Here is a 15,906-nt window from a genome sequence, read left to right as displayed (position 1 = left end):
AACATTGAAAGTTAAATAAAAGCTTTTAAAAATCAACATTTTCGGGTATTCAGCCACGCCTGCGAATATTGCTTTGCAAGTCTAATTGTAAGCATTAGGAATAGTTGCCAATTTAAAGTAAACACTGTTACTCGTTGAGCTCGTGGTCCATATTCGCTCCTCCAGTATCCAGCAAGCGCTTTCATCCCCAGTCCCGTCTCGTCCAGCCTCTGCCACGTATTGCCTTTTTGGAGTATGCAAACACGTGTGAATATTAGTTCATTCAGTGGTTTAACCGTGGAAACGTATCACACAGACAGAGTTACTTTCGCATTTATGGATATTTCGGTATGGACCTATTGGATCTCAAATGTTACTATAACACTGAATTTTCTTTAGGAAATCCTCAACTATTGGAGAAGATGATCTGCCAAAGGAGTTATCCCGCGAGATGACGGGCCCCCTCAGCCAGTACTACATAGCCAGCAGTCACAACACCTACCTCACGGGGCACCAGCTGAAGGGGGAATCGTCGGTAGAGCTGTATAGTCAGGTAGGTCATGTGCAATTTACTAATAAACAAAATGAGAAGTGCGATTAGCAAGAAAATATGTATATAAAAAGTGGGTATATAGTTGGTATTAAATAATAAAAATGATATTTCATCCATCAATATTTGTTAGTATATATAAGTAAAGCCGAGATGGCCTAGTGGTTAGAACGCGGGACTCTTAACCGATGATGGAAATCTGCATGTCTATTGAAATTCTGCCCCATGTGTATTCCACCAACCCGGATTGAAGAAGCGTAGTGGTAATAAAATAAGCTCCAAACCTTCTCTTCAAAAGGGAGAAGAGGCCTTAGCCCAGCAGTGGGATATTAAGAGGTTGCTGTTAGTCATAAATGAGCAATATGAGTAATGTCAAAGTTGGTTTGAATCGTAATTTGATTGTACTGTTTATTTACCATTTTCTTGAACAAGTTTTAGCCAGAAAACAGAGTATATTTTTTTGGACAAAACGTCATAGTTTGAGCATTTTGTACAAAGTATTTACAAATTATATAACATAAACCTCTCGTTTAATGCTCTTTCTGATAGTAATAATAATAATAATAATAATATCCCGAGACATTTTTCACACACGGCCAACTGATCCCAAATTAAGCTTGTACAAAGCTCGTGCTATGAAAACCAGACAACTGATATACTACATATACTACTTTTCTTTTGTAAATACATACTTATATAGACAATTACACACAGACTCAGGACAAACAGACATGTTCATGCACACAAATGTCTGTCCTGGGTGGGAATCGAACCCACAACCTTCGGCGTGAAAGGCAAGTATCTACCAACCACGCCAACCGGCTCGTCAAATTTTATATTATATGTTCTTCAGTAATTATTTAAAAATCGCTAGCAAACCAAAATAAAATAGCTAGCTAATTTGGGGCACAAAAAGAAAACACTTTTATTTAGAAAAATTATTTATTAGAAGTAGATATTAGTGCGTGTTCCGCCGGTACCAGAAGCGCGCGCGGTAGTCGTCGCTGCACGTGAGGAAGGCGGGCGCCGTCCCCGAGTGCACGATGTACCTGCGGCGCCACGAGCGGTACAGAACTGGCCCGGTTTGGGTTTCATCAACTAGCTACCCGCCAATAACGGTCTACACATACAGTTTATATTGTAATACACATCTCTATTGGTTTACGTGACGAACGCCCCAGTCGGAATGTTTTTCCGATATCTTCAACATCTTATTACAGCTAATATTCACAAAAACTTACTAAATTATACACGTAAACCTTCCTCAAGATCGCTCCGTCCATTGGTGAAAACCGCATGAAAAACCGTTCGGTAGTTTTTGAGTTTTTCGCGTACACACAGACAGACGCGGCGGGGAAGTTTATTTTGTAATATGTAGTGAGGTACAGTTTTTTTTGTAAGTAAAACTTCTTAGACGGCGATTCAATAACCGAAATGTGAAAGAGAATTGTGAAGTTTTAATGACGTCACGTCGTGCGTTTCGTTACGTGCGTGTAAATCACGTGTGCTTATAAAATTTTTTTATTCCTTTTATGTTGATTAAAAATCAGTGCTAGTCTTAACAGATACCTGGAAAGCGATACTTTGAGCGCATCTATTTCTTTGATGGCCTGATTGTGCCCCACGTGTCCGTATAGGCGTACTCACCGGACGGCCCCGTTGTGCCCCAGCGACATGAGCTGACAGCGGCTGGCGCTGCGCGAGTGCCACGTGCACAGCGAGGTGGTCGCCTCGTCCGGGAACAGCACGTAGTCCTCCGTGTGGTTGAACACGGCCTGCGCGTGGTGCTCCTGCTTGCCTGCCGAAGGATAAACACGCGAGTCACATGCAGCACGAAATCATACATAAAATGACATACTCCAAAATTGTGACCATTCTGGCTGGCAACGGTTGGAGATTGAGAGCTGAAAATCGAGCTCAGTGGCGTGCCATTGGAGAGACCTAAGTCCAGCAGTGGACGAGAAAAGGGTGATGATGATGATGATGATGATGAAGTGCCCCTTAAAGTTCGTTCTCCCAATCGGTAGTGTATGAGAAGCTGTCAATGTACTGTGTCGATTGAAATTCTTCCACGTGTGTATCCGCGAACCCTCACTGGAGCAGCGAGCAAACATTTGCTGACATTAATTACCTTAAATTCGTATAATGTGAAAATAAAACGTATACAGGACGTTATATCGTTACGCTGTATAGTGTAGAAGTGGTTAGTGGTCAGTTACCGGTGGTGCCGGCGCCCGTGTACTGGATGAGGCAGCGGCTGGACGCCAGCTCCCACAGCTTGATCGACGAATCCATGCCCGACGTCAGGAGATACTACGGAACAAATATTATATGTACCAATATTCGTCCGCTGCTTCGCCCCCGTTGTGGGGGATAGTGGGGGGTTTAAGATAGTATGTCCTTTTCTGACATTGTATATGCAAAATTTCTTTATTATCGGCTGTGTAGTTAAGACTTAAGCGTAACAACCAAATAGACAAACACATCGCATTTATAATACTAAAGTTAGGATATATAAACACGTATCAACGCGCGCGGTAACGTGTGAAGCGGGTGAGGCACCTTGCTGTTCCTGGTGAAGGCGACGGAGCACACCTCGGAGCCCTCGTGCGCGTTGATGAAGGTGTTGAAGCAGCGGTTGGACACCGTGTCCCAGAGCTTCACTGACCCGTCCGCGCTGCCGCTCGCGAAGTATTTGCCGTTCGGGGAGAACCTAGAAGCGGTCACTGATTAGATCCTGACTTCCTGGGACATATTATAGTACACAAGAGTTCCCTCACTCTCATAATCTGCAAAGAGTTCACGCATGACCCACGGCTTCCAAAGCAAAGGAGTGTAAGCTCTTTCAAATTTCAGATTGAGATGCTACTAGGAATTTCTGGACCGAAAACACTCTCATTGACATGACCCGAGATTTGAACTTAGGCCTTTGAAATCTGCAGCCATATAAGCCACAGAGCAACGAAGTAATCACACAAATTACAGAACACTCCGGATCTCACTTGATCGAGTTGACTTGTTTCTTGTGGTGGTGCGAAGGCACGGGACAGACAAAGCACTGGCTGGTGGTCACGTCGTACAGGCGGATGACGGGGTGAGTGGTGGACGCTATGATGTGGTCGCCCAGGGGGTGAAACGCAACGCACAGCACTTGTTCCGCATCCTGGTATATACATACAGTTATATTATAAAAAAAGATGGTCCAGTGGTAAGAACGCGTGAATCTTAACCGATGATCGTGGGTTCAAACCCGGGCAAGCACCACTGAATTTTCATGTTAAATTTGTGATTATAATTCATCTCATGCTTAACGGTGAAAGAAAACATCGTGAGGAAACCTGCATGTGTCTGCGTGGTGGAATAAGCTCCAAACCCTCTCCTCAAAAAGGGAGAGGGTGGCGTTTAGCCCAGCAGTGGGACATTCACAGGCTGTTACGGTATATTATAAAAAGGCACAGTTATTTTGTAATCACAGACAGACATTTCAATTTTATTTATCAATAATATATATATATATATATATATATAGACAAGAACAAGTGACCCTCACTGTAATAGATTTGTACGCCTTCTTAGCGGACGCCTTGGTTATGTCGAAGAGTTTGATGCAGCAGTCACGAGACGCTGACACCAGGATCTGTTCTCGGGGGTGGAAGTCCAGTGCTGTTATTTCGTCTGTGTGGTCATATCTAGGCAACAGATAATAAATTTGTGAAACGAAATATTCTTGCCATATGAAAAAAAAACTTGATTTGACATCTCTATTCACTTACAGTGTTCTGATAACGGGGTGTCCCTGTTGCTCTCTACCAGGATCCACCTCTTCTGGAGCTGATTTCGCCAGCATCCGCTCCACATCTAAAATCTTTAAAGAAAACACTTTTAAATATTATTAAACTGCATACCAGTTAGTAACATCTAATTAGATTAAAATTATTAAAAATAAACACCACACAGTTCTCAAATGTTTAATTTTTGTTCATAGTTCATTTCATGTGTCGAATGATATTTATATGTACAGCCCCACACTGTATTATATTTTAATAATAATTATGTCCTCCAGACCGACTTCGGCCACGGCGTCCAATATCAAGAGAGATTAGCCAACTACGCAGGAGATATTATAGTGCACGAGTGTGTGCGCAAACACAGGTGCACTCTCTATTCCCTAACTCTCATAATCCGATGGGACGGCAATCCGACACGACCGGAAAGAGTTCAGGCTCAGGACCAACGGCTTCACGTGCTTTCCGAAGCACTGGAGTGTACATACTTCCAACTTCCAGACTCCGGGCTGTTACTGAGAATTTTCTGACAGAAAAACCCAATAACTTTTTATCGGTCCGACCTGGGAATTGAACCCAGGACCTCCGGGTCTGCGGCCTTACATCAAGCCACTAGACCAAGGCAGTATTTATTATATTTTAGTGACAGTAGGAATAAACATAAATACACCTTACATATTCCACTCGATTCGCTAACAGCTCTGCTGTATTATACACTACAAACAGTTCTTGATTAATATATCTCTATTTATAATACACTATTCCACTTAACTACTTATATACACTTTAATTTTACTTCCTTTACGATAGCAACATTCAAGAATACCACAGATTATTTAAATCTCGACCAATGATACCATGCCACTTCAAGGTTGAAGTTTGCTTACTCGCCCTACGAAATCTGCTATGAAGCATCTATGAAAGCATCTCCAAAATTTCTTCTTTAAAGGACAGTTTGGCCCAGCAGTGGGACGTGAAATTTTTTATTACACATAATAAATGTATACAATGTGAAGTGACAGTGCGACGTCACCAGCAGCACCTTGATGCTGGCGTCCACGCTGCCCGTGGCCACGAGCTGCCCGCACGCGCTGAACGCGCCGGCGCGGCACGCCATCTTGTGTGACGTCACGTACGCCGTCTCGTACGTGGCCGGCTCCGGCGCCAGCGACGAAGCGTCCATCTCGAACTCCAAGTCTATTCACGTGTAGAACACACTATTAATATTGCATTCTTATTATTATATTTTTTGGAACAAACAGCCGACATGTATACTTATGACTCCAGGTGGATTAGTTAAGCATTAAGGAGGGTGGCAATCTATTTCAGCCATACACAAAACTTCCAATTATTAAATGGAGATGATCCCATCCCCCATTTCTGTGACAACGGCAACACCTAACTAAGACAAGCCAACTGCATTGGAGATATAAACCCTATCCTCTGACTATGATAGCCCGATCATCTATGATCACGCTCAGGGCCAATGGCTTTATATACTTCTCTATTATTGACCTAAACCAGTATTCCAACACACATATTCTATAGTCACAAGCTTTACAATACATTAATGGGAAATTTAAATTACACATAAACAAGTGTTGCAATATTTAAAAAAAAAAAAATTGTGTGTGATAAAAAGTTTACCATAAATAATAAAAATATTTTTCAAATATTTTCAATTAATACACACCAAATCCTGTAGTTCCCAATAGATGCTCAGCTCCACTTGAGGCTGCGAGACGGTCTTTTCTGTCTGGCTCATGTTGGAGCCCTACCATCATGAGATTTAATAACCTACAACACCATCAATAAAATTATATATTTATCAAAGAATACAAACAAGTGAAGTAAAATTAAGGTGGAAATAAGTAGTATAGTGGAATAATAATAATAATGTCCTACAGATCTATTTCGGCCACAGCGGCCCATCACAAGAGAGTTTAGCCAACTACGTAGGAGATATTATAGTGCACAAGTGTGTGCGATAACACAAGTGCACTCTCTATTTCCTAACTCTCATAATCCGATGGGACGGCAATCCGACACGACAGGAAAGAGTTCAGGTGCAGGACCAACGGCTTTATATGCTTTCCGAGACACGGGAGCTACTGAGAAGTTTCACACAGAAAAACCCAATAACTTTTTATTGGCCCGACATGGGAATTAAACCCAGGACCTCCTATCAGTTGGCCAATTAATTTTAACCAATCACAAATCCTCATTTTGTTACCACATTATCATTTCGATGACTCCATTTTACCTGTCACTCGGTGGACATGGTGGGTCAGCGTGCACAGCCACTGACAGAGTAGCTGCGATCGGTTGAAAACCATCATAATGGAGTTGACTGTAAACAAATTAACAAATAACATAAAAACTATTGGTTAAAAATAAATTCAGTTTTGTTAAGTGATATTTGCGATCTAAAACAGTATGAATATTTTTAAATTATACCTTTTTAGTTATTTTTAATAGGTAAGCAAGCCGGCAAATATGGTAACTCGTGAGTAGTGATCGCCAAAACTCATGGACATTATCACTAAGAAATATGAACCATTCCTTAATAACCAATCAAGGCAGTTACTAGCTCACTCACCCTTTCAAACAGTATCACAATAATACTACTTAGTACTATTTAGTTGTAAAATAACCTACACTGATTGACATGCACATAAGCTTAACACTTTGGTAATAAATAGTTTTTTTAACATTTAGTTTAATAATTTTACTGAAAAATTGTTATTATGATTAGGATTGCATAATTTTATGAAGCATTTATATGTTATTAATAGTTATAACTTCTAAGTGAACACAAATTAATAACGTTAAAAGTTTAAATTGAAAAGAAATATATTTTAATAACTCGTAAACATAACCTAAAACAAAAACTTTTTTATGACTTTGATACTATTATATTATTATATGATATGCGTTGCAATATAATAATAACATGAAATACAATTCGATATCAGCTTAAATCATGATTTTGAACAATAAATAAACGTTAACAGAGTTCGAATAACGACGAAAGCTTTACCTTATTATCATCCGGTACAACAGTTCCCTATTTTTAACAACATTTCTTGTATCCACGTCCACGGGAACATCTTTCATTATAACTTCCGTTTCGGACGAAATCTTGAATAATTTCAGTGGACCGGCGAAATAAGCAAAGTGTTTTTCAACACGAAACAAACTAACAAGCTGTCAAAAAAAAACAGAGTATCCTGACAAATGACAATTTACTTGACGTTTCTTTATACGCTACACACTAAAAACTTTTTAAAAGATTTTTGAAAAATATCTTTATAAAAAACGTATAAATATCAAACAGTAAAGTACGAATAATGTAACGCGACTATGACACTGCCTGAATCTTCGCTTGGACTATATAGAATCAATAATAACGGTCATGCGTCTAACGCTGCGCTCACATATTTGTCCAACAATATACAGCTTTACGAACATGCAGTGACACGATTAATACTATTTACCGCATGTATAAACACAGCTTTGACCAATGAGTGTAAACATGAAATCATTATAAATTACACGCAAGATTAAATAAATCTAATTACTTTTACCACGTAAAGAGATTATCAATGAGTAAATGTTTTTAACTATTGAACACAAAATGTTCAAATTTACGCATATTGTTGTCTAAAGCTTTGGAAATATGAATTTACGTTTAAAAAATATAATATAGTAGAAAAATAACTAAAAAATCCGTAAGGATTTAATTAATAACTATTTTTAAATTAAGTTATAATATCTAAATTCATTAACAGTAGTAACAGCCTGTGAATGTGCCACTGCTGGGCTAATGCCTCCTCTCCCTTTTTTGAGGACAAGGTTTTTGAAGCTTATTCCACCACGCTGCTCCAATGCGAGTTGGTTGAATACACATGTGTCAGAATTTCAGTGAAATTAGACACATACAGGTTTCCTCACGATGTGGTTTCATTTAAAATTTGTTTAAAATTTAACGTGTATGGTGTCTGTTCTATGACACTTATTTTAACATTTAACAGCGCCTAAACGCTAGTTATTCCATTTCATAGGAGAGGCAAATACTTTTGGTCTGTGAAATAGTTTTCAATTATTACAACATTATTAAATATAAACTTTATTAAAAATACCACAATAGTTTTAATCAGTTAAATGTCACTTCTATTTATAATTTTTTTCTGAATTTACATGAAAAAATAAGCTTATTGTCGCGTGTTATTATGAATTTTGATAATTTGGCGTTATACTTTTTTTTTTCAAAAAGCCTTGGATTTATGCCTACAGTATTTAATATGCCTACACCGGCCTAATGGGCCCTAGCCAAATTTAATATAATTTGACTCTAACCGTTTTGGAATAGGGGGGAGGGGGAGTTCAGTTCAAGTGCTTAGAGACTTTAATCTCTAAGTCCGGGCCCGTATACGTAAATATAAATAATTAATATAAAGACTATTGAGTATAGTTAACGATTTATCTCATTGCCGTCAATTTATATTTAAAATTGGTGACATTATATATAATTCGATCGTGTTAAATGATTCGAAATAGCTAAGAACGTATTCAAATATTAATAGTGTATATTATTTTATCATTACACAGAGAACTACTAAGGCATATTTAACATAATTGAAGTATATTTATATTAATAATATTCTATTTCAGGTGTTATTGACTGGTTGCCGTTGTGTCGAGCTGGACTGCTGGGACGGTGACGATGGCAACCCTGTGATCTACCACGGGCACACGTTCACCACCAAAATACCATTTCGAAGAGTCGTTGAAACGATCGCTAGGTATTTTTTGTTTGGTTCCACCCACTCGTCAACTTTGTCTGTATTGATACGTTCCTGTTTTAAGGGTGAGAGAAGGCGTGTTACAGGCATAAGGGATATAACATCTTGGACCTCATATTTAGCGGCAAAAAAAAGTATGAAGCGTGGATTATATATCTTACAATATCTTTCAATATCAGCAAATTGGTACAAAATTTATAATACCGTTTAGATTTTAATGCCTCAAATGACTTAGTTTTCAAGTGCAGTATTTGACGGATTCAACTTTAGTATTCGTATATCTACCAAACCTCCTCAAGAGATGAGAAACCTTTTGCCCAGCTGTAGGACATATATACGTCGATATTAATCAATCAGCTTCATATCTATTGTGACAAGGTCAGACCGGCAAAGTTAAAATGTTTGTACTATTGAAATGTTTTCCAGGAGTGCATTCGTTACTTCTCCATATCCTCTAATTTTGAGCATCGAAAACCACTGCAGTCTCCCGCAACAGCAAGTGATGGCTAGCACTTTTGAGGTCAGTAATTTTGTAAAAAAATTAAATATTTACTATAAAGTTTCTATATAATGTAGTACTTTTAATTCGGATCTTTGTCCGGTTAAATATGTTTGTTAATAAGTTTTTATTTTTTAAATGGGGTGTTAATATAACATTTAGCCACAATTAATCATATACGTATGCGTGACGTTACTTTTGGTTGTAAAATTCTATAAATCGATAATTAATTCAACTTCCTTTTCCATAGCCATATCATAATAATGATAAATCATGTTTTTATATGTCTTTTACTGTGCGCAGTAAATAATAAATACATTAAATTTATAACAATAAATCAGACAGATTTGTATAATTGAAAACTATGTCAACGAAATAAGGAATAAAAAAGTTACGCAGACTTTTTTGGACTAGTACATATATGCTTATTGAATTTTTCCCGCCTAGACTAAAATTACTTAGTTCGAAATCTGATTACACACTCTATTAACACTATGTTCATCCAGGCAGTGTTTGGAGACCAACTGGTGACGTCATTCCTGTTCGAAGTGGACTACACGGACGAGCCGCGCCTGCCCAGTCCAGACCAATTAAAGTATAAGGTATGCGGGCCTAATGAGAGGTATATGCTATGAAAATGCTCCTTAAGAGGATACCATTTTTTTTTCATTAAGTCGATTTGGACAATCAAGGCTATGGTAAACACCAGATAGCCACAAGGATATTACATTATATTTGAGTTTCAAATTATAACATTAATTCGACGGTACAATAAATACGTCAGGTACTCATAAAGAACAAGAAGTTACTCCCGGTGCAGTCCAGTCCAACTATAGGGGTTACTGGAGCAAGTTCCGCGCAAGGTTACGGCGGCGTGCTCGCCACAGCTTTCAGGTAAATCGATACGTTACAAGGGTTATCTGTGCCGAACTATGTAGTAAGATAAAGTTATTTATCATACCACGATATATTAAAAAAAAAAACAAATTATAAAGATAGGTTAATACATTTTAAAATGAAATCGCTTGCTGATCGAAGATGCTCATTAATGGCGTTTTGGACTGTCCGAAACTACTGTCACTTATTTGTATTTCCGCGCCCACAAAATGCTTACGCTTGAATATGTAAATTGTTTAAAACTAAAGCTTCAAAATCTAACCTAGGACATAGTTCACCTATAAACGGAATTATAAGGACCTATAACTGCGTAGACATGGGCAAGGATGTAGACATCTTTACCAATAATATACTTAAACTTAGAAGGTCCATAATGCCATTGATAATCCATATTAGTTTTCATTATTATTTTTAATTTATTTTTAAAATTTTTGTACATTGTTTTTTTTTTTTTTTTTGTAACTAGAAATTTTGATTTGTCTTTTGTTTTTTTTGCTATAATATGTATGTTGCATTATTGTTCATGCAGTTATCACATGTAGTTGTGGTACCACTTCTTCTTTTTTTTTATTTTACGAACTGTTTGCTTATTGTATCTGTGTTTACTTTGTTGGTGATCTAATAAATAAATAAATCATACCTAACTTTTTTGAATGTTTCCAGGAGCAACGGCATCCGTCAAACGAGCTCGTCTCTTCCAGACGCAAGCAACAGGACCAGTTCCATCATGTCCAACCAATCCGCTGGCTCATCACTCACAGAGTACTTCTCTGATGAGGACTACGATGAAGATGATGAAATCGATGGTAGATTTAACTTTTTCTAAACGCATGCACTTTCTGTACAATTTCAATCGGGTCGCAGATTCAATTCCAGTCAAGCACCTCTGAGCTACCATGTGCTTCATTTGTGTTTATAATCTTGTTTGTGGTGAATGAGAAATACCATTATTTATGTTTAATGAAATTCTACCAATTCTTCTGTGCAACGTCAACAAATTATAAGTATAGTAGTAATAATTTGTTTTATAAAGTTATAAACACTGTACAATATACACAATATGACACTTTTAAAACCACAATAAAAATGTCTACTATATCAATAAAAATAAAATAAATTATCGCCAATGTGGACAATTTAGAATCTATATCACTTGGATAACATTGAATGTTTCATATTTAACACTGAGACACTAACACTGACAGCCATTTAAATATGAAACGTTCCAGGTACTCGGTCAACGTATTAAAGGCCTTATAGCTGCAGGTAACCAACTCCAAAATGATACGATTCGCGATCTATTATTAATATAGTTTAAAAAGTGAAATATGTAATTAAAAACATAAAATAGATTGAGGTATTAATAGAATTCAATTATATAAAAACAAAAGGCGCATAGCGGTGAGACCACATCAACTAACAGCTTTTATGTATATATTCTATTTACTATTGCAAAACAATATACTATCATTTCTCAGAAAAAGAGTTACACAAAATCCTCAACGCTTTGGAGGAGAAGGTCGGTCGGACGTCCCTCTCGCTCTACCAGAGTTTACGTCGCGACGGAGAAGGAGAAACTTCGGCCGCTTTGAAACACGCGACGAATAGAAAACGGAGCAATCAAATAGCGAGAGAGCTCAGCGACATGGTCACTTATGTTCAGGTAGGTTTCTCTTAACTTGCGCCATTTAAGTAAACTCTGAGTTGGCCACCACGGACGGCTCCGAGCGACGGCAGATGTGGTCAAAATCCAGCATACCCTGAAAACGTTACATAGAACAACTATATATAATACGAGTGTCTAGTATTCGCCCGCAGCTGCGGGCTGCCCTTACTTAGAGTCCAAGCTTGCTTCATATCAAATTTCATCAGATTCGGTACGGTGGTTAGTTGTAATGTACGTCTGAGATAACTCTCTAAATATTAGAGAAAAAATATCTAACAATTATATCACAATTTTCCTCAAACTTTAAAAGTTATGATATTTAAATATTTATTTAAAGGGTAGATTGTAACATTAATATAATTGTATAGGTATATAAAGTAAAAAAAAAAACTTCTCATAACATTGGTACAACTATATACAAACTTATTTATTGCTCCTATTACTCGATTGCATGTAATCAGTAACTCGTTATCCGGTATTACGTGCATACAGTATTCAGCAGCATCCCAGAAAGCGATTAAAATGTAAAAGGTGAGTTCATAATAGCACACCTTGGACATGAAACGATCGCCTCTATGTAACCAATAAAGGCGAAAAACCCGCAAGTTTATTTTGCCGGTTCTTTTCAGATTTCCTTTTCCAAATCTTATGTAATAGTTACAACTTTAACTATCAATTTGTAAGTGAAGTGCCTCTTAAGTGTATAAAGTAATTTATATTTGAAATATTACAGGCTATAAAATTCCGAGGTCTCAATCCAATATCGCCAAGAAGTTCCATGAAACAACCGACCAATATCGTGAAAGATAACTCTAGCGCCGCCGCCTGCAGCAGCTTCGAGTCCTCAGAGAGCAGCGACAGCGCTGGGACAGTAAGTTCAGTCGGAACATCATCAGAGACATTTTTTCATCACAATATGTCCTAGAACATCAAGATTCTGGGTTCAAATCCTGAATCTAGTAGTTCTGAGAAGAAATTCATGGGTAGGTACACCCATTTAATGGTGGTCCAGTTTGAAGGATGTGTAAGCCAACTGGTGTGTGACTAGGGACGCAAGGGACATAAATCCTTTCTTACCAAGGTTGGTGGCACATTGGTAAGGAATCATTAATATTTAAACGAATCTGGAGCAATTGTTATTCTGTGCCTGAAAAGAGATTATAGAATAAACACTTGTGCAATATAAATAGAAACATGAGAAAATGAATAAGGAGTAATTGTGAACTATAGTAACTGATTACCCGTTATTTACCGCTGTTTTTTCTACCAGCAACTAGCTGTAAACAGTCAGCACTCCCGAGCGCGCTGCCTCAACGCCCCCGCCGCCCACCACCCGTGCTACCGCTGCTCGTCCGTCAACGAAGCCATCGCCAAGAAGATCTGCAGGAAACATCCCCTGGCCCTCATCGCGCACACGGAAACGCAACTCGTCAGGACATACCCCGCCGGGTAACTCGACACTGACAAAACTACATATTTAGAGAAAGATAATTGAAAACATTCTAACCTTTGAAGATTTAAGTGTGAAATCAAATCACAAAATACTTTCCGGGATGACAAACCCAATAGAAAGAATATTGAATAAACATTCGTACAAAAATATAAATAGGCCAATAAAAGTATATAACATAATTAAATTTTGAGTAATCGTACATAGTGTTGCTATATACTTATATTTTTATTAATGTAAAGTTTATATAACTAGGTTTTCATTGGAATTTGGCGAGCCTTTATAATTGCTACGAGTGCCACAAATAGCCCGCTTCTATTTACAAACTGTGACTTTTTAACTATCCCGCAAATATTTCACTAAAAAATGTTTTTTTTTAATTCGTCCATTATATATCAAAAAACTTTGTCCCTTATGAAGTAGATTTTTTAAATTGTAAAAAAATATAATATAGACATGTAAATTTGAAACAACAATTGTTAGTTTTTAACGGCCGAGATGGCTCAGTGGTCAGAACGCGTGAATTTTAACCGATGATCGTGGGTTCAAAGCCGGGCAAGCACCACTGAATGTTCATGTGCTTAATTTGTGATTATAATTCATCTCATGATTTACGGTGAAGGAAAACATTGTGAGAAAACCTGCATGTGTCTAATTTCACTGAAATTCTGCCACATGTGTATTTTACCAACCCACATTGGAGCAGCGTGTTGAAATAAGCTCTATACCTTCACCTCGAAAAGGGAGAAGAGGCCTTAGCCCAGCGGTGGGACATTCACAGGCTTACTATTGTAGTTTTAATAAATTCGAAGTGATTTTTTTTTTTTATTAAACTAGCCACCGTTTCATAATGTAGATTCTAGAGAATAACCGAAGAAATTCAATCGATTCTCTTCTTTTACAATTTAAGTATTTATTTTAACTTATTTATTTGGTTTATCAGCAGTTGTTACAATAATAAAACTTACAAAATATAAACAATACAAGCGTGTTGAACAACTATTTATAATAAAGCCAGCACGTTTGTTTTTTAACTTATAGACTAAATATATGAAAATATTGATGTTTTGCAAATAGTTAGTAAAAATATCCAACATTTGTAACAGAAACGCAAGTAAACTTGTTGATAGTAAAACAGTTTTTCAAAGATTATAACATCAATTAAATATGGTTATTAAAAAAAACTGGATTAAATACTAACTCCGTTCCACGCTTTTTATTATCTATATATCTTTGTACTGTGGAAATATGTCTCATATTTAAAATAACCAATATAATAAATAATCAATAATGTTTTTAAAATACCATAATATTTAAAACACCAAGAAGGTTGAATTGAAAGTCAAAACCTTTTTGTTGTATTCACCTTTACTTTATATAGTCTTGTCTGTATTCTAGGTAGAATAGACTCCGAAGTAGACTCCGTAGCTACGATTTTGTATGGAGGGTGAATTATTTAATATATTTCCTCCTACTATAATATCCCAAATATTAATTAAGTCTGCGTCTTGTCTCTGTTCTACCAAGAATCTACATTTAAAGACGGCGGTAACTTACAGGTGACAAATAACAATTCAATAGATACAAGAATAAAGTACATTTAGAGTTGAAGTGTGTTCCCCAGCTTACGGATAGACTCGTCAAACTTCGACCCGGTCACGTTCTGGTCGTGCGGCGTGCAGCTCGTGGCGCTGAACTACCAGACGGAGGACGCGGCGATGGCGGTCAACGCGGCCATGTACGAGAGCAACGGCTGCCTGGGATACGTTAGGAAACCGAGAGTCATGTGGGACCCCAACCATATCGCATTTAGACGGTGAGCCATCAGCACAGCATTCAGCCATGCCAGCATTTAATAGCTGGTATGCGTTACAATAAAAGTAAAAGTAACAGACTGTACACGTCCCATTACTGGGCTAAGGCTTCTTGTTGAGGAGAAAGCTTGGACCATATTCCACAACACTGCTCCAATGCGGGTTGGTGCACACGCATGTGGACTTTCATAAGACACACACAGGTTTCCTCACGATGTTTTCCTTCACCGCTGAGCACGAAATGATTTATAAACAGATATTAAGCACATGAAAACTCAGTTGCGCTTATTTGGCTTAAGCCCGCGATGTATTGGTTCATATGCTCGTGCTTTGCAATGACTCTTTAAATTTTATTTGTAAATTATTATCTGATACAACTCAGGGTTAAAAGCAGCTGAGAGAGGAAACCATGGAAGAAATCAAACAGTATGGAGGTTAGAAGATTTGGGCACTAATTTATG

At 37.5% G+C, this 15,906-nt stretch overlaps 2 protein-coding genes across 2 annotated transcripts in view; one reads left to right on the top strand and one right to left on the bottom strand.

Annotated features, from left to right (window-relative positions):
• Positions 1 to 15,906, top strand: part of LOC126779437 (1-phosphatidylinositol 4,5-bisphosphate phosphodiesterase epsilon-1-like) — a 93,553-nt gene that overhangs the window by 67,422 nt on the left and 10,225 nt on the right. The window contains exons 21-30 of the mRNA XM_050503359.1: positions 379 to 532; positions 8,989 to 9,119; positions 9,546 to 9,639; positions 10,125 to 10,220; positions 10,403 to 10,512; positions 11,179 to 11,321; positions 11,994 to 12,178; positions 12,915 to 13,052; positions 13,452 to 13,630; positions 15,256 to 15,447. Of these exons, the coding sequence (XP_050359316.1) occupies positions 379 to 532; positions 8,989 to 9,119; positions 9,546 to 9,639; positions 10,125 to 10,220; positions 10,403 to 10,512; positions 11,179 to 11,321; positions 11,994 to 12,178; positions 12,915 to 13,052; positions 13,452 to 13,630; positions 15,256 to 15,447 (1,422 nt within the window). The remainder of the gene's footprint in view (positions 1 to 378; positions 533 to 8,988; positions 9,120 to 9,545; positions 9,640 to 10,124; positions 10,221 to 10,402; positions 10,513 to 11,178; positions 11,322 to 11,993; positions 12,179 to 12,914; positions 13,053 to 13,451; positions 13,631 to 15,255; positions 15,448 to 15,906) is intronic.
• Positions 1,453 to 7,527, bottom strand: LOC126779553 (cleavage stimulation factor subunit 1). The gene is made up of 11 exons (XM_050503652.1): positions 7,355 to 7,527; positions 6,578 to 6,664; positions 6,008 to 6,111; positions 5,357 to 5,511; positions 4,303 to 4,394; positions 4,080 to 4,218; positions 3,532 to 3,692; positions 3,092 to 3,242; positions 2,749 to 2,842; positions 2,177 to 2,327; positions 1,453 to 1,578 (listed from the first exon to the last, which is right to left on the bottom strand). The coding sequence occupies exons 1-11, from the start codon at positions 7,429 to 7,431 to the stop codon at positions 1,488 to 1,490; spliced, it is 1,302 nt and encodes a 433-aa protein (XP_050359609.1). The 5' UTR covers positions 7,432 to 7,527; the 3' UTR covers positions 1,453 to 1,487.

This window comes from Nymphalis io, chromosome 29, assembly GCF_905147045.1.
Source record: "Nymphalis io chromosome 29, ilAglIoxx1.1, whole genome shotgun sequence".
In the NCBI taxonomy this organism is placed as follows: domain Eukaryota; kingdom Metazoa; phylum Arthropoda; class Insecta; order Lepidoptera; family Nymphalidae; genus Nymphalis; species Nymphalis io.
Note: the sequence above shows the minus strand (reverse complement) of the source record. Positions and strands in the feature narration are given on the sequence as shown.